Source organism: Artibeus jamaicensis, unplaced genomic scaffold (assembly GCF_021234435.1).
Source record: "Artibeus jamaicensis isolate MK-2021 breed Jamaican fruit bat unplaced genomic scaffold, CSHL_Jam_final contig_484, whole genome shotgun sequence".
Taxonomy (NCBI): domain Eukaryota; kingdom Metazoa; phylum Chordata; class Mammalia; order Chiroptera; family Phyllostomidae; genus Artibeus; species Artibeus jamaicensis.
The window spans coordinates 8,808,056-8,825,563 of record NW_026521859.1 but is presented as its reverse complement, the minus strand read 5'-3'; the positions used below and the strand labels follow the sequence as shown (position 1 = coordinate 8,825,563).

At 39.3% G+C, this 17,508-nt stretch overlaps 1 protein-coding gene and 1 long non-coding RNA gene across 5 annotated transcripts; one reads left to right on the top strand and one right to left on the bottom strand.

Annotated features, from left to right (window-relative positions):
* Nucleotides 1–1,122: 1,122 nt before the first annotated feature.
* LOC128627921 (uncharacterized) lies at nucleotides 1,123–2,428 on the bottom strand. The gene is made up of 2 exons (XR_008392214.1): nucleotides 2,338–2,428; nucleotides 1,123–1,405 (listed from the first exon to the last, which is right to left on the bottom strand). It is a non-coding gene; the product is annotated as an uncharacterized LOC128627921 (long non-coding RNA).
* A 140-nt stretch (nucleotides 2,429–2,568) lies between these two features.
* On the top strand, nucleotides 2,569–17,508 carry ENPP4 (ectonucleotide pyrophosphatase/phosphodiesterase 4). Of its 4 annotated transcripts, none has more exons than XM_037142577.2 (4): nucleotides 2,569–2,656; nucleotides 10,597–11,455; nucleotides 12,075–12,245; nucleotides 14,186–17,508. In XM_037142577.2, exons 2-4 carry the CDS (start codon nucleotides 10,621–10,623, stop codon nucleotides 14,548–14,550), a joined length of 1,371 nt encoding a protein of 456 aa, XP_036998472.2. In that variant the 5' UTR covers nucleotides 2,569–2,656; nucleotides 10,597–10,620; the 3' UTR covers nucleotides 14,551–17,508. The 4 variants fall into 4 exon arrangements, with proteins under 4 accessions (XP_036998472.2, XP_036998470.2, XP_053524282.1 ...); XM_037142575.2 differs by lacking the exon at nucleotides 2,569–2,656 and adding an exon at nucleotides 2,686–2,776; XM_053668307.1 differs by lacking the exons at nucleotides 2,569–2,656; nucleotides 14,186–17,508 and adding exons at nucleotides 2,686–2,776; nucleotides 13,072–13,277.

Sequence of the window (17,508 nt, the reverse complement as noted above, 5' to 3'; positions counted from 1 at the left end):
TTAGAGGAGATGGGCTCCTCTAAGGAGATCGGGCAAAAAATTGCCATTATTTCCAAAGACTTTGGTGGTAATAGCACTGTAAATAGGTTTGTTATTTTCAGTTTGTGAAGGCATGTAGTAGTTGTAATGACAAATATTTAAAGAGCTATTTTTGCCCTGGCTGGTGTAGCTCAGTGGATTGAGCACGGGCCTGTGAACCAAATAATCGCGGTTCGATTCCCAGTCAGGGCACATACCTGGGTTGCAGACCAGTTCCCTGCAGGCCAGTTCCCAGCAGGGGAAGAACGAAAGGCAACCATACATTGATGTTTCTCTCCCTCTCTCCTTCCAAAGATAAATAAATAAAATATTTAAAAAAAAGAGCTATTTTTGATGCATAGTCTGACTTTTTCCCCTTATTTTTATTACATTGTTAAATGAAATATTCTTGTCTTTTCCACTGAACTCTGTCTTTGGAGATTTGCCTGGTAGGTGGCGAGTCGTAGGAACCCCCGCCCCCACTTGTTGGGTTTGCTAAGACTTACCAGTTATATTTAAGATAAAATCTGTTTTATGTTTTTGCATCTAATTAATATCTAATGTACATTAAGAAGTGACATTAAATACTCTGCCAATGATTTCAAATTCAGTGTACTAGTTTCAGTTTTATTGTTTAATCAGAGCTGGGCAGTGGACAGGAATTGGGCAGGGTGTGGCTCTTGCTCTTAGAATGTTTTCCTACAACTAACTTTTGACCCATTTCTGTCAGCATAATCAGGAGTTTAAACAGAAATAACTGTACGAAGAGCTGTCTTTGATTTTGAAAACAGGATAAAATTTTAAAAATAGTTCATGCTCATGAATAAATACTAAATCTTGAGTCTAGATAATGGTGGGGAGAGCATTATGAAGCTGGGGGCTAGGGAACTGCCTCATCTAACATGCTGCTGGGAAACCTGACATTGGCGTGAAGGCAAAGACTCTGGTTCTGCTTTGGTTTTGTAAAGTTAGCCAAGTTAGTTGGCTCTGTGATATAACATTCATTTATAAATGACAGCTTTAAACTATTGCTCCTGCTGCCGGTGGAAATCGCATTTGTCCACAGGATCGCAACGAAAGCATTTCACAGACCCACTCGCGGGAGGTTGTGGTGAGGTAAGATTTATTTGGGTGCAAACAAATGATTTCTCTGTATCACATTTCCGTTTGGCAGGCCATAGAAATAGTCCAACTGTGTCTTCAGCAAGGTCAAAACAAAGACCAGTGTCCAGAAGCTTAGTCCTTTGAAGCCTGCAGGTGGCTCGTAAGTGGCCTCAGTTTCCATCCAGGTAGCTTAGCGCTGTTCCTGGCTGAGCTGCTGAACCCAGGCTCCCTCCTGGAGCCTGCACTTAAGAGTCCCCACAAGCTGCTAGACCTGCATGGTCAACTATGGAGAGAATGCATGAAAAAGAGGGTGAGAAAGAAGGAAGAGAGAGAGAGAAGAAAGGGGAGAGAAACATCAGTTTGTTGTTCCACTTATTTATGCATTTATTGGTTGTTTCTTGTAAGTGTCTTGACCAGGCATCCAACGCACAACTTTGGCGTATCAGGCTGATGCTCTAACCAACTGAGCTACCGACTGGGGAAACGACTAATATTCTTAATCCATTTAATTGTACATTTTAAAGCACCTGCTAGAGCTACAGTAATGAACAGGGAAGAAAATATCCTCTTGGGGCTTGCATTTTAACAGTGGGGATAATAAATCCAGAGCACCTTAAAACATTTCATTAAATTCAGTAATCATTTAGTAAGTACTTTTTCCATGCCGGGTTCTGTGTTTGGCACTGCAGATACAAAGAGAAAAACGATTCTATCTGCTCTATGCCAAGTGCACCCAGGTAACCAAAGTGTTAACAAATAAACTTACTTCTGTTTGGTAATTTCTCTTTCTACTAGTAAGCTTCAAGTTACATTGACTGACTGAATTTCCAATTAAAGGGATGAGCACAATTTCTATGCAACTGTCAAAAGAGGTGCCCATTTCTTTGCTGATACCGATGATTAGTTCCCTACTGCAAGGGCTGTGTTTCTGTGTTCCTTGTAACTTTGCTTGAAAATTGCCTTAGCACTTGCCATGTAAAGGTGCTCACCTGTATAGTAAGACAGACAGATAATGCTGTGCTGGAACCACACCATATTTATTCAAGCTCACTGGGACTGGTTGAAGCTACTCTAGATTTGTGCTAGGCCCCGGTGACTCCAAAGTCGTTTTCCCTGGGGGACACCTAAACCGCAGGGTGAACATTAACTAGAAAAAAAAGTGGGCGTGGCAGTGGGCGGGGAATAGGCAATAGCCAGGCCCTTTCTGGAACTTACTTTGTTTCAGGTCCCCTGAAGGGCACTCAGCCCTAGGATGACATGAAGGGGCCTCTTCTTGAGAGGAACGAATCTCTTAAGTCCAGTTGCCCTCCACCAGAGCAGCTGTCGCCAGGTTGTACCAGAACCTAACCAATCGGACAGGGAGTTACATTTTAGGCGGCTCCCGCATCCAATCCGAGGACACGTCTCAGACTCCACCGCCCGCGGCGTCCCGCCGGCTCGAAGCTTGTTCCGCAGTCGCCCGCGGGGGCAGCTGCGCACTTTCAGAAGCGTCCGCGGCCGCGCAGATTCCCGGAGGTCGGGGCTGTCAACCGAGGTAGGGGGGGCCCGTTATTGCGCAGGCGCCTCTGGACGAGCTGCGCCTCGCCCCCCGGATCCGCGAGCGCCGCGTTAAGGAGCGCGGGTTGAGCGCCCCGGAAAGTGGAGGCGGCGGCGGGTGAGTGTGAGCCAACCGTGCGCAGCGTTCTGGAGGGAAATGCCCACCCCGTGTCAGTCCACTAGGTGCTTTAAAAGTGCAGGTGGTGAGAAACAGCCCCTTCCTCCTCGCCCCCCTTCCTGCCCCTCACCACTGTGCCCCCAGCCCCCGCCACCACGCCCTGGGACTCTGGGCGACGTCCGAGCAAGGACCCGGCGGGCGCGGACGTAGCCGTGGGCACCGTGGGTAGCGGAACGACGGTTGGCAGGTGGGTTTGGGCCGGGGAAGGTTGTGGCCCGAAGGGTGAAGGGGGGGAGGTTGGCCGGAGGCCGGCGGACGGACCGCGGTGGGCGGAGGACCGCTGTGGGCGAAGGTGAAGGCGGGCAGGAGGCGGGCGGGGCAGGGGTTCGATTCTGAAGATCTGTTGTCAAAGGCGTCGACCTGCATCTGTCCGTTCGATTCGAGGTTACGAGAATTCTATAATCCTATTTAAAAACGAATTTCCTACAAAGCCGGACGATAAAAGTAAAACCTTAAGTGCGTTTTCATAGGCCTGAGAACTGTTCGTTGAGCACTTTGCAGACGGAGGCTTCCCTCCCGGGCACAGCAGCCCTGGGCCGTGACGGTGCCCGGTCGCCCAGCGAGGGTCGGGCGCGGAGACGCCGCTGACTCCAGAGGCTTTTGCTGAATCACTGGGTCCTTTGGTGGACCGGAGCTTGAAACCTTGCCAAGTACAATGCTATGTAGGAAGTCGGCTAATCATTTTAATAGTATGATTTTCTTTTCTTTCCTCCTTTTTCCAGAGGTTGTTCCAGGAACTTTAATATACATAAAATATCTTTTAGAGAAAGTCTTTTAGAGAGTAGTTAATGTTTTTCTCTTCGTATATTAAGATAACAAGAATCATTTAAAGGAAACCATCTATGTTATTTGTGTGCGTAGACTTTAAAGCCATATGAGTTTCATTACAAATAGTATTTGTGAAGTGCTGAGAATAAAGCGTTTGTATTGTGGAGCAGATGGCATACTGATGGTGACAAATATCTTTTACCACATCCTGTAACAGTTAGACTCTCCCAGCTTCTCATGGGCCAAGAGTGTCAGTGAGAGTTGCCTGACATGCATTCCATCCAGGTAAGAGAGTTATCCCAGGCCAGGCAGAGTGTGTTTCGTCTCCTCAATTGAAGAAGACTACCTACCACTGCCGGGTACTGTTGGGGATATTTGGATGTAGTCTGGCTGAGTCTGCTTTCTTTTCTCTTCAGTTTTGTTTGTTTTGGTTTTTGGGGGTTTTTTGCTTTGAAAAGTTACAGAATGTCTCCAATGTTTTCTAATATAACAATTAGTTATTTTTATATCTAGAAAACTATTTGAGAACTCACTGGTGTTTTGTTTATATTTTAACACCCCCTGTGAGAGTGAAATAGTAGGCGGTAGATACAGATACAGGCACTGCTAATGAAAGATGTCCTGGCAGGAAAAGTTCTGCTAATGGTTTGGAGATTATTACTAGACTTGTAAGCTTGTTGAGGACATGAAATTCGTAAGGTCTAAATAAAGCTGCTCATTGTCTTCTGAGCTTGGGAAACCACTCACCTTCAGCTTCCTCATATGTAAACCAGTATTAGACTACATTATTTCTAGTTATTTTATAGTTTCACACTGATATCGCCTGCCTGTCATGGTGTAGACTTTTTTGCAACATAACAGCTTGTAACTAGAATAGATAAAAGGAAACAAAATTTGATGCATCCCCATTTTACTTTATGCATCCCCATTTTACACGCAAGAAAACTGAAGCTGGTAAAAGTTAGATTTGCCTAAGACTGCCCATCTGCTAAGCATCGACTCAAATTCTGGGATCCTTATGGTTTCAGAGCCTTTAATCTTTCCACATTGTCTGTGCTTCTAGTCCTGGGGGCAAGCACTGGGGTACCCGGATCCCAGCGGTGTACTAAGGGATTGCTAGCCTCAGGATAAACAGCTCGTGCACATCGAGCCTCTTTTTCACTCAAGATTTGGGGAAGAAAGATTATGATTCACATGTATTTTATGAGAGAGAGGGGCAGATGCTGGTTTTTGTTTATTGTTTTGCATATGGGAAGTGGTGTAAAATATTTTCATATTAAAACACCCAAGTCCATATTATGAATTACAAATTTCACATCATTTTGAGGTAATATGAGACTTCAAAGATGTTTCCTATTTCGTGGCAGGGCATTTTCAGATGCTTTTAAGATTACAATTTCATTTGCTTCTACTCTTTATATATGTAATTGTTTTCTTGAGATATAATTCACATACTATCCAATTCACTCATTTAAAGTGTAAAATATTACAGAATTGTTGCAACATTGCCACAACCAATTTGAGAACATTTTTACCACTCCAAAAGAAACGTACCCATTGGCATTTATCTCTCATTTCTCCCCAACCCTTTGCTTGAGGCAGCTACTAATGTACTTTACATATCTATAGCTTTGTCTATTCTAGGCATGTTATCTAAATGGAATTACAATGAGTGATCTTTTGTGACTGCCTTCTATCACTTAGCAAGGTTTTAAGGTTTAGCCAAGTTGTAGCATATATTAGTACTTCATTCCTTCTTATTTCCAAGTAATATTCCATTGTGTGATATGCCACATTTTCTTTATCCATTTATCCCTCAGTGGGCATTTGAATTGTTACTGCTTCTTGGCTCTTAGCAATAGTGCTGCTGTGAGTATTTGTGTACAAGTTTTAGTGTGGACATAATGTTTTAATTTCTCTGGACACGTGCCTAGTAGTCAAACCACTAGGTCATGTGGTGGAGGGTGCTGCTCCAGAGTTTCTGCAGGGCCTCCAGGGATGACATGCCTTCCAGTCTTGCCATTCCCTAGCCCAGGACATCACTGGTCCACCATGGTGGGATTTCTTGCCAGGTTGGGGCCTCGTGTTTTCTCAGTATGACACTCTAGGAAGCCATGGGTGGTAACTGGAATCGGAGCTGAGAGGAATGGGACCTGTTTACTCTCCCTGCTCTGGGGAGATCCTGGTGTGAGAAGCACCCTGCCACGTTCCACAACTGCCTGTCACTCCCCAGTGTAAAGTGCGCTTGGACTGCAGGCTGCAGGGCTGGGGTGGGGATGCTCAAAGATTAAGATGGAGAGACCTGGGAGTGAGGCCAGCAAGGTAGGGGCATCTAAGTGGTTGTACCATTTTACATTTTTACTAGGAATATATAAAAGTTCCAGTTTCTTTTTATTCTTCCCAACATTTGTTATTATCTTTTTATTATTGTTGTTGTTATTATACTTGTCCCAATTTTTCCCCTTTGCCTCTTCCGCCCATCCCACCCACTCCTCCCATAGTCAATCTCCACAGCATTGTTCATGTCCATGGGTCATTCACACATGTTCTTTGACTTGTCCCTTCCCCTTCTTTCCACCATTATCCCTCATTCCCCTCCCCTCTGACAGTTGTCAGTCTGTTCCATGTTTCCATGTCTCCATGTCTTTGGTTCTGTTTTGCTCATTAGTTAATTTTGTTCATTAAATTCCTCTCATATGTGAGATCATATGGTATTTGTCTTCCACCACCTGGCTTATTTCACTCAGCATAATAGTCTCCAGTTCCAGCCATGCTGTCACAAAGGGTTACACGAAGTCTTAGATACAGCACCAAAGACACGAATCACAAAAAAATTAACTTCATTGAAATGAAATACTCTTGTATTTAATTCAGAGGCTACCATGAAGAAAAAATACAATTTACAGAATGGAAGAAAATATTTGCAAATCATGTATCTGATAAGGAATTTGTGTCTGGAATATATAAAAAACTGGAACAATTCAATAATAAAAAGTCAAATAAGCCAATTAAAATATGAGGAAGGAATTCTAAAACACACTTCTCCAAAGATATACAGATGGCAAATAAGCAAATGAAAAGATGTTCAATATCATTAGTCATCAGGGAAATGCAAATTAAAACCACAATGAGATAGCACTTCACACCCACCTATGATGGACACATATAGCTGTTGTAGGTCATCTGAAGGTCACTTATATAAATGATTATTGTCTTTACATGTTTTTGTAATTCAGACAGATTGTGGCAGCGAGGTATGATAAATTGAAATTAAGGTCGGCAGTTATTTCTTTAACTATTTTATAGTAATTTGCATGTGGGTTGGGCCTGGGTAATGGAGTGTCCCAAGGCTAACATCTTGGGACACTTTGAACATTTTTTTTAAATTAGGGGAGCATCATGAACAGAACTGTGCCGAGAAAGATTACTGTAAGTTGGGAGCAGATGCTGGGTGAGAAAGGGGGAGGTGATTGAGGTAGGAAGGTCAGTTAAGAGGCAGAAGCATCCCAGACAGGAAATGGTGAGGGCTTTAAGAAGTAGGGCAGCAGCAGGGGTGGAAAAGAATGGATGGCTGTTAAAAACGCAGGTTCCACTGGCTTTGACTCTAGACTGACTGAATCACAGTTTTCTAGTTGTGGAGACTAGACAGCTGTACTTTTAGCAAGGTCCGCTCAATGATGTGTGCGTGTACTCTACCGTTGTACAGTGATTTTCAACTGGTGTGCCACAAAAATGTTTAAAACGGGCCATATCTGACCTTTTAGTCAGGGGCACTGACCTCTTTTCCCTTAATTGTCTAATAAAAAACAATAACAGCCAACACAACAATAGCCATCCTATGTGAATGAATAAAAATCATACCTATTTTCTGGGAGATTGGGAAAAATATAATATTTTTTTGGTGTGCTGCAGAATTTTAATAATTAGCATATATACCATGAAATGAAAAAGGTTGAAAATCACTGCTGTAATAGATGATATGAAAATAGAGTTGACTAGGCTGACAACTGATGCTATACCCACGACATCTCTGTCTGACTCAGAAAATGGTGAGCTGTTTTAAGATACTAGGGAACTCAGGAAAGGGAGAAGGCTTGGAGATGCAGAGAATGTATTCAGTTTGACATAAATCAGATTTGACCTGGAAGCAGAGTAGTTTGTGCAGTGGGATTGGTTGGGAAAGTAGAAGGGTAACTTAGGGCAAGAGTTGGGGTATTAAATAAAGAACTTTTAAAAATAGATTTACGAACATCTCTAAGATACTGTGCCATTTCTTTGCTGGTTTAGTCTACTCTGGTAGTGGAAACAGATGCAAGTGTTTTGGTGTGGAGAAGTAGCTATACTTTGGGAGAAACCAGGGAATCTGTTCAATCCAAGCTTTCATGGAGACCTGTGCACCCTCCAAACAAGTTCTAAAATCTCTGGAGCATAGGACAGCAGCCAGCCTGACATTGCTGTCTGATTCCAGTTGTAACTGTCCAAGAAAAGAGATGAGTTGTATATACACACAACGTCAGGGGACACTAAATCCTGAATAAAAAGGAAATACTGCTATCTACATTCTTTTTTTTTTTAATATTTTTATTCCTTTATTGTTAGGCAGAGGGGAATGGAAGGAGAAAGAAAGGGAGAGAAACACCAATGTGTGGGTGCCTCTCCCACACCCTCACTGGGGACCTGGCTTGCAACCCAGGCACGTGCCCTGACTGGGAATCAAACTGGCAACCCTTTGGTTCACAGGCCAGCACTCAGTCCATTGAGCCACACCAGTCAGGGCTGCTATCTAGATTCTTAACAGCTGAAATTGCCGAGATGTGTGACGTTGCTGAAAAGTCTGGGCAAAAAACGTCTCTTATATTTAGAATTGTTACTGGGGTTTTTTAGAGAGGTGGTTTTTGTTATTCTGTACTGGTTTTGGTTTCTTGGGTGGCAACAGCAGCAGGCGATCCATGCACCACACTCAGAAGACAGCCCATCTCAGGCTGACACGCTAGAGATTTTCCAGGCCTGGCTGGTGTGGCTCAGTGGATCGAGTGCTGGTCTGTAAACCCAAGAGTTACTGGTTTGATTCCCAGTCAGGGCACATGCCTGGGTTGCAGGCAAGGTTCCCAGGAGGGGGTGTGTGAGAGGCAACTTCATATTCTTGTTTCTCTCCCTCTCTTTCTCCTTCCCTTCCCATCTCTCTAAAATAAATAAATAAATAAAATCCTTAAAAAAAAAACTGGAGATTTTCTAGACCCAAAGATCTTCACAAACACTATTCTGTGTGCCTTTGATCTTCAAAATCTTAATTTCCTGGTTTTTAGAGGGTCACAGCTTTAATCAGTAAGTATTTGAATGACTACATACACAGATCATATGGGTAGCATGGTTGAAAAAAAAGGTCTCTGCCTTCAAGTAATTGCAGACTAGTTGGGAGAAAAAAAACAACTCTCAATAAATGACTTGTGAGCTTAATATTGCTATTAGCTCAGGGCTATTTATGCCTGTGACCTCCAGGGGCATATCCCCATGGCCATACCTCAAGTCTTCTTACACTGACACGGTGAATTCACTCCCCTCACTCTGACCACAGCCCACATCCTAGCAATGTTCACCGAAAGGTACTTTTAAAACACTGGTTCTTTGACTTCATCAGAACCTGTAGTCTAAAAACCTCTCTACTTGCAACTATATTAATTTCAGTTTAAATGCTGCTGCCCAAATCCCATTCTTTACATTAATATCAACTTCAGCTTCCTTCATCATACTTCAGTTTCTGGCAGAATCGGAAGCCCCAGGTCTGTCCAGCCACCTGTTTTTGTTCATGCCTGAGCCAGGGAATTGCTAGAGAAAACCAGTCAACAGTGTCACTATAAAAATTCATGGCGCCTGTTCTCAACATTGACCACAAATCCTACTATTTCCTTGTACTCTCTCCCACTGTCCACATTGGCCATTTCTTTGTATTCCTCAAACCTCCAACCCTTGTACCACCCTACTCCCTCTCAGTGAATGACCCTACCTCTTGTAACTCAGAGAGACTGCAACTCCCTTCACCTCCAGCTCTCAAACCTGTTAGCTCACCACTCTTTGCTGCTCCTGCGGTTATGATGGAAGAGGTATCCTGCCAACCTACAGTGAAGCATCCTACCTAAATCACATACCCTTTTTATCTTAGCACCCAAAGAAGAGAGTCTGAAGGCAGCAAGATTTATTAGGGGAAAGCTGTTTGTAACTGATGGATTGTTAAAAAAGAATGAAAAATTAGGGAGAGCTCTGAGTCTGGGTTATTAAATAGAACAATGTCTAAGAGGGATGTGGTAATGCAATTCATTTCAACAGCTGTTGGATTTCTTCAGAAGTTACTGTGGCATCCAAGTCTCTGTAGGTTTTATCTGTCTGTCAACCTCATGTGACTATTAGGTAGGTACAGATTGAGGTGGCACCTTTCTCTCATATAATTTGTATATTTATTTTTTACTCCTTTTTAATGCCAATATTTTTCAACAAGAACTGGTGGTGAGCCAGTGTGGTAGAATTTCTACCACCTTTGTTAGCCGTTAAGCTAGAAAAATGATCTCCCTCCTTGGAACTTCTGAAAGCTCAACATTATTTCCATTTTATGAAAAAAGATAATTTTTGTTTATCTGTTTTCATTAAGCTTTTAGGATGATTTCTAAATGTCTAACTGCAGACAAGCAAGGTTGCCAAGCACAAGTATTATATGGAGTATAGGAATGGCTCATTTCCCCTTCAGAACACAAGGGCTGAGGCAGGGTGTGTGTAAGTAGGAAACTGGACAAGTACAGGCAATTTTTAGTTTTTCCAACTTCAGCTTTATTCAGTTGTCTTTCAGTAAATGATGATATTTAACTTTTAAGTGGATAGAGGTAAAGCTGGTATAGAAAAAGTTTGTAAATGTTGGTTCTCTTCCGTTGATGGTTAAAGTTTTGAAACCTAATCCAAATCAAATAGTGTTACTACTTATATGTTGTGTTTTCATGTTTTAGGAACCCTGACTGGAATCCTTCAACATGTTCAATATGAAGTTATTAGGAATATTTTTATTTTCTGGACTTATAACTGCATGTAGAGGTAACTCTTCCTATAGTTTGCCACCAAAGTTACTATTGGTGTCCTTCGATGGCTTCAGAGCTGACTATCTACAGAACTATGAATTTCCTCATCTTCAGAATTTTATCAAAGAAGGTGTCTTGGTAGAGCATGTTAAAAATGTTTTCATCACAAAAACATTTCCAAACCACTACAGTATTGTGACAGGCTTGTATGAAGAAAGCCATGGCATTGTAGCTAATTCCATGTATGATGTAACCACAAAGAAACATTTTTCTGACTTTAACGACAGGGACCCTTTTTGGTGGAATGAGGCAGTACCTATTTGGGTGACCAATGAGCTTCAGGAAAACAGATCAAGTGCTGCCGCTATGTGGCCCGGTACTGACGTACCCATTCACAATACGACACCTTCTTATTACATGAATTATAGCTCCTCAGTGTCATTCCTGGAGAGACTGAATAACATTACCATGTGGCTGAACAATTCAAATCCACCAGTTACTTTTGCAACACTCTATTGGGAAGAACCAGATGCAAGTGGACATAAATATGGACCTGACGATAGAGGAAACATGAGCAGAGTGTTGAAAGAAATAGATGACTTCATTGGTGAGTTAGTCCACAGACTCAAGGTGTTAGGATTGTGGGAAAACCTTAATGTGATCATTACAAGTGATCATGGGATGACCCAGTGTTCTAAGGACAGACTGATAAACTTGGATCTCTGCATCGATCGCTCAGACTACACTCTTATAGATTTGTCTCCAGTTGCTGCGATACTTCCCAAAAGAAGTAAGTAAACTTTTAACCAAGGGATATTCTAATGGGGCAATGGATTGAGAAGCAAGGTTTTGTAAAAGAATGAAGCTCTGGCTTTTGCAGCTCAGGACCATATATTCTTACACTTAATCAGAGTGGGATTTTATGTTTTTTCTGTACAAGTTTTTAAGCAATTAGCTAAAGGTTTAGGTTCAAAATGATTATTTCTTTGCTTTTTGATCTATCTTATAATTATTCATACAAACAAAGACATTTTTACCCTTAAAAACATCTTGAATTTTTGTGTGAGATACACCTTTTGTTTACTGATCTTCAAATTAGTGATCAGTAGTAATATGTAATTAGTTAATATTTAGTTAGGAAGCTAGTAGGTGTGAGAATTGTCCCCTTTGTATAAAAAGTCCATCAGGAATAATAACAAAATGAAAAAAAGCTATGTGAATATTTTGAAGAATGTGTGTGCGTGCCTGCTGACACTGTCACATGATTATCACTGCTGTATTGTATATAAGAATTAAAAGGGATTCAGTAGGTGATATTGTTCAGTATTTTTTCAGTTATTCTAGGTAGAAGTACCTTTTCCTTATTAATCAACCATGACTTTTTTCTTTACTATTTCCTTTTACTTCAGATAGAACAGAGGTTTATAACAAACTAAAAAACTGTAGCTCTCACATGAGTGTTTATCTCAAAGAAGACATTCCTACAAGGTTTCATTACCAACATAATGCTCGAATTCAGCCTGTTATTTTGGTTGCTGATGAAGGCTGGGCAATTGTGCTAAATAAATCATCATTAAAATGTAAGTATTAATGAAAGATACTTCTCTTGTGTCCTAGGAATAAATCATACATTAACATTGTTCATTTAACAAAGAACTTTGATTTGGAGATGTTGACACAGTATAATTAGTTTCAACTAGACAGTTGTGAGGTCTTCATTCAGTTTTCAGGTTTTTATTTCATAGCAATTCGGAGTAACCACAATTTCACCCTTACATTAGAAGGTCGGGTGACTTAAAGGGTGAAGGTATAGTTTTACTTTCTTACCAAAACTGCAGTTACTTTCAGTAACTTCCAAGATTGCTTCTTTTGAATTGTAAGGCAATGAAAGAGATGAAAATAAAGAAATAAAACTAAAGAACATAGAAACAGAGAGATACTAGTTCAAATTTCTCTTTATTTTTTTTTATGTTAAAAAATTTTGTCCAAGTAACCCTAAGTCATTCCCTAAGGATGAAACCATTTGCCCGAATGCAGCTGTTTAGAACATAGGGCAAGAACGAGGAAGTAAATAAAAAATCTACTGGGTAAACAAAACAGATGTATCAAAATCTTTCCTAAAACTGAGGAAATGTATAGGTGAGAGTTATAGGTCTTCCCTGAAACAAGCTTATTTAATGTTACATTCAATTTGAATACTTTTTAAAATCTGATTTTATAGTTGATGGCAGGGATCAGAAAACTTTCTGTAAAAAGCCAGATAATAAATACATATTTTCGACTTTGTGGGACATCTTGTCTCTGTCTCAACTACTCAGCTCTGCCTTTACCGTGGGAAAGCAGCCATAGACAGTATGCGTAAATAAATTGACATGAAGTGTTCCAGTGAAATTTTGTTTACAAAAGCAGGCGGAAGGCTGAATTGGCTGGGACCTATCATCTGCAGGTCCCCGATCTATAGCAATTCAGAAGCATCAGGCAAGAAGAAGACTCAGGTTCAGTGGAATTACATATTATTTATATTTATTCATGTTCCCATCATTGAAAACTTAGAAAATACAGAAAAGTTTAGAAAAGAGAACAAAAATTATCCATAATTCCTTAGTACAGAGGTATAGACAAATGTCAATTGTGGGAATTTTTCCCCTTCTAATCTTTTTTTTCTATTACATATACTTGAATTGAAGTAATAATATCTATATATGTATAGTATTATATTCTGCTTTTTATTATATTGGTCATATATAGTTTCCTTATGAAATATTTTAAATATACAATTAAAAATAATAAAACAACCACTGGACTTCACTCAGTCCCTGCACTTCATATGAAAGCGGGAGCTTATTAAATACAAGTGGTGTACATTAAAAGGCAATATTTGTTAAAGCTAAAATTTGAGAATTTGGTATTGGAGTTACATTAGGGACCATCACATTTGGGCTGGAGTCATCTGGGTAGACTTCACATTCAGTAGTACAAGAATCCTGTCTGTGACATTGGCAATTACCAGGCCCTCTGAGTGTTGAGTGTTCATTAACTGTCAGTAAACCAGTACTATAGTCTTATCACAGGAGCAATTGACATAGGTAAGTCTGCAGATTTACGGTACTTCTTCACGGGTTTTAACTCATTCCTGCTCTCCCTAGTCATTCAGGACTTTCACCTGGACCACTCTTTTTATCACTGGTGCTGTTTACAGTGGGCTTTGGTAAGCACTGCTGGAGATTATCAGGTGAAATAAGTAGGTCTAGGACTGAAAAATAAGTACATAAGATTGAGAAATAGTTTTAAAGCCCGAGACCATGATCAATTGGGGAAAGGGGTGTGTGTATTAAAAAGGGACATGGCTAAGTTGGAAAGAATAGGAAATTTTACTTCTGGCCCCTGACTGGTCCAATTAATCAGAATTCTAATGGGTGGGAATTACACCGGCAAGACTAGTATTATACAGTTTTAAAGCAGCTTATTTTGTAATAGAAAGATTGATCTTATTTATTAACATTATTTTGTTCTTTTTCAGTGGGTGACCATGGTTATGATAATTCGTTGCCTAGTATGCATCCATTTCTGGCTGCCCACGGTCCTGCATTTCACAAAGGCTACAAACACAGCACGGTTGACAGCGTAGATATTTATCCAATGATGTGCCACATCCTGGGATTAAAACCACATCCCAATAATGGAACCTTTGGCCACACTAAGTGTTTGTTAGTTGACCAGTGGTGCATTAAACTCCCAGAAGCCATTGGAATTGTTATTGGTGCACTCTTGATCTTAACCACTCTAACATGCCTCTTCATAATCACACAGAATAGACTGTCTGTACCGCGGCCATTTTCCCGACTTCAGCTACAAGAAGATGACGATGATCCTTTAATTGAGTAACATGTGCTGGGGCTTGTACAAAGTGTCTTTGTTTAGTCGTAAAACTGAGGATACACCCAAGGTATTATAACTATGAAAAAGTGTACTTGGAAAGACAAAGAATTTATACCAACCACGCTAAAATTATGTTGTTTTCTTTGTTACTTCTTTTGGTACATTAGCTACTACCAAAACAAACAAACAAAAACCAAACAAACAAAAAAACACCCAACCCAAAACCTGACCATAGCAATAATTATTAGTAAATCATTAATTAACACTGTTTCTCCAATTAGGAACATTTTTAAAGAAAAATACTGCATTTTTTTCATTGAAAACTTGACAGATTTTTAGATGAAAATACACTAAAATTTAGTAGCCATGCTTTTCTAATAAATTTTTGTATCTATAAATCAAAAATGGGGTCTTGTAATTAGTGGAATTTGTGTATCAGGGAGGAAAAGTTTCCTTTATTTTTATATTTACCTTTAATAGAGTTTATATCCCAAGTAAACCCTTGAGTTAGGAAATTCTCTGTGATGGTTAACGAAATCAGTTAACCAGGCAGAAAAGATTAAGCACGTGAAAATATTATTTTAAGAGTAGCTATTATAAAAAACTAACAAAGACAATGTGATATAAGGCCTCTGTCTTCACCTTTGTGTCTTTGTTAAGACCCTTAAGCTGTTGAAATCTCAAAAGTTTTATTTTTGAAGATTATTGCTAATAAGGAATTAAGAAAAATAGAGAAAAATGCATTTCTCTGTGCTTAATGCCTTTGTATAAGTTATTTGTATGTGCGCACAAGCGTGTTAGCTGTATGGGAGTGCAGACTTGATGTGACTTACATAGAAGGCGCCCAGAGGTGGACTTGACCATAGGTAGGCCTCCACGTTCCCACAGAACAAACACAGCTGTCAGGAGAGGTTATGTTTGCGGTCCATACTTGTTTACCTTCTTCCAACTCACAAGTTAAGACCACAGTTTTTAAAATTCACTCATGCTCGTTACCATCTTTAACGTTCTCATGTTGATTATTATAATCAGAGATATCTTAGTGCTATAGAAAAATTTATGACCTCATTACAGATCTCGTTTTGATTGGTCAGAATAAGGAAGAGAGATTTTTCTGTTAACCTTTGGGACTTTTATGCCTTACTCTCTAGACAGTAGAGTAGTTATATTTAAAATGGAATTTAGTATCTTTTGCTCTTTTACATTATTCTTATATTAAGTGGTAGAATAAACTCTCAACACTGCCTAACATTTCCTAGTTTGAGTGCAAGTTGGTACCTTTTAATAATCAGAATTAATATGAAGAAACAGTTGTGGCATACTAGATTGTATCTATCAGAGGAAAAATTGGGTTAAAGAACAATTCATTAGGATCTGAGGCAAGGTATTGATATTAATAGTGTAATCTTTAAAGTTTTGACAATATAAAACAAACTAGGCAATTGTCTGGCAGATACAAAAATAATCTACAGTATATATTCAGCCCCATTAAATATTGATTATCTGTGATGATTAAGAACAATGGTGCTAATCATCAAGTATATAATTTACCCTATTTGGTCTCGGCTAATTTCCTGATCCTGGTATTTAGTGCCTATAGTATCTGGGATTCTGGAGAAGCATTTCCACATCCTGCATAAATAGTTCATGCTGTTATTGGTCATAAATTAACTGTATTAACAGCAGCATAGTAAATAAATGAAATAAAACCAGTAGGGCTAATTTTGCTTTTTTTATGAATTTTGTTTCTGATGTTTTTTCCCCCTCACATAAAAGTTATCTATCCTAAAGGTTAATAGTTGATCTGAATGAAATAATAGAAATTTTCTTTTCTACTTCAATTACCATTAAAAAACAACAACAAAGAATAGAACAGTCACTTTTAAAGCCATGGACATTTTAAAAAATAGTAGCAGGTTATTTTATACTCTTTGAGTAGAGTTTGGTCCTTGGAATCATGTGAGTTTTAGTGTTTATATTAGCTTGATTGGTGGTTCTGACTTTCAGAGATCTGTATGTGGCATCTTGGGTAGATTTTATCTAGGACAGAATAGGAAGGGATGCCCCGTATGTGTCTTAACCTTTGAACAAAAGACGCTTACCTATGTGTCTTGCCTTTCATTCTTATATTAACTTTAAAATTGTAAGTCTATGTGTGTGTGTGTGTGTGTATATATATATATATATACACATGTATATACACATGTATATATATATATATACACATGAGACAAGGATGGAATTTATTTATCAAAGAGATGTTTATATATTGTTACACTGAAGTTTGTGTTAACTCGTTTGTATAAAGCATTATCACTGTTAAAGCCAGTGACCCTTTAATGCACTGAAAATCTTTTAGTAAAACTGGCCTTTTACATTAAGATGTTGGTATATTTTGTTAGATAATTGACAAATATGCTGCTACGTTTTCTGGGTGGTAGAAAGTATTTGGCTGTTTATGGCATTTAACTGCTTATCACAATACACAAAGGTAATAAGAATATTTTTTATTAAGTGTTTTTTACTAATTCAGTGAGTGAATTCAGAATAAGTACATTTACTTATAAAACAAGGACAGTTCTGTTGCTTTCATTAATGTGCAAGTTGTTCCAGTAATTATTTCAATGCTTAAAATAGGCTTTGTGTTGTTCCATTAAGTTTGTTCTAAGAATTTATAGATACATTTTTGTATTAAAATGCCTTCAAATTGTCCCTGGGTTTCTCCTTCTTTAACACGTATCTGGTAAGCTTTAAGGGTAATTGCATTTAATTTCACTTATTTGGAGGGTTTTACTTCATTGTGAATATATAAAGCTACAAATGAAGGACAAAGACGAGGTAGAAATAGTCTATTTATTGTCAATTCTTAAACTAGTGTGTAAATAAAATGACATGAGTGTGCTTTAAAAAATTGTATGTAGTGCCTTAAAGTTAAAATAAAACATTTTGATTATATTGTTTGAA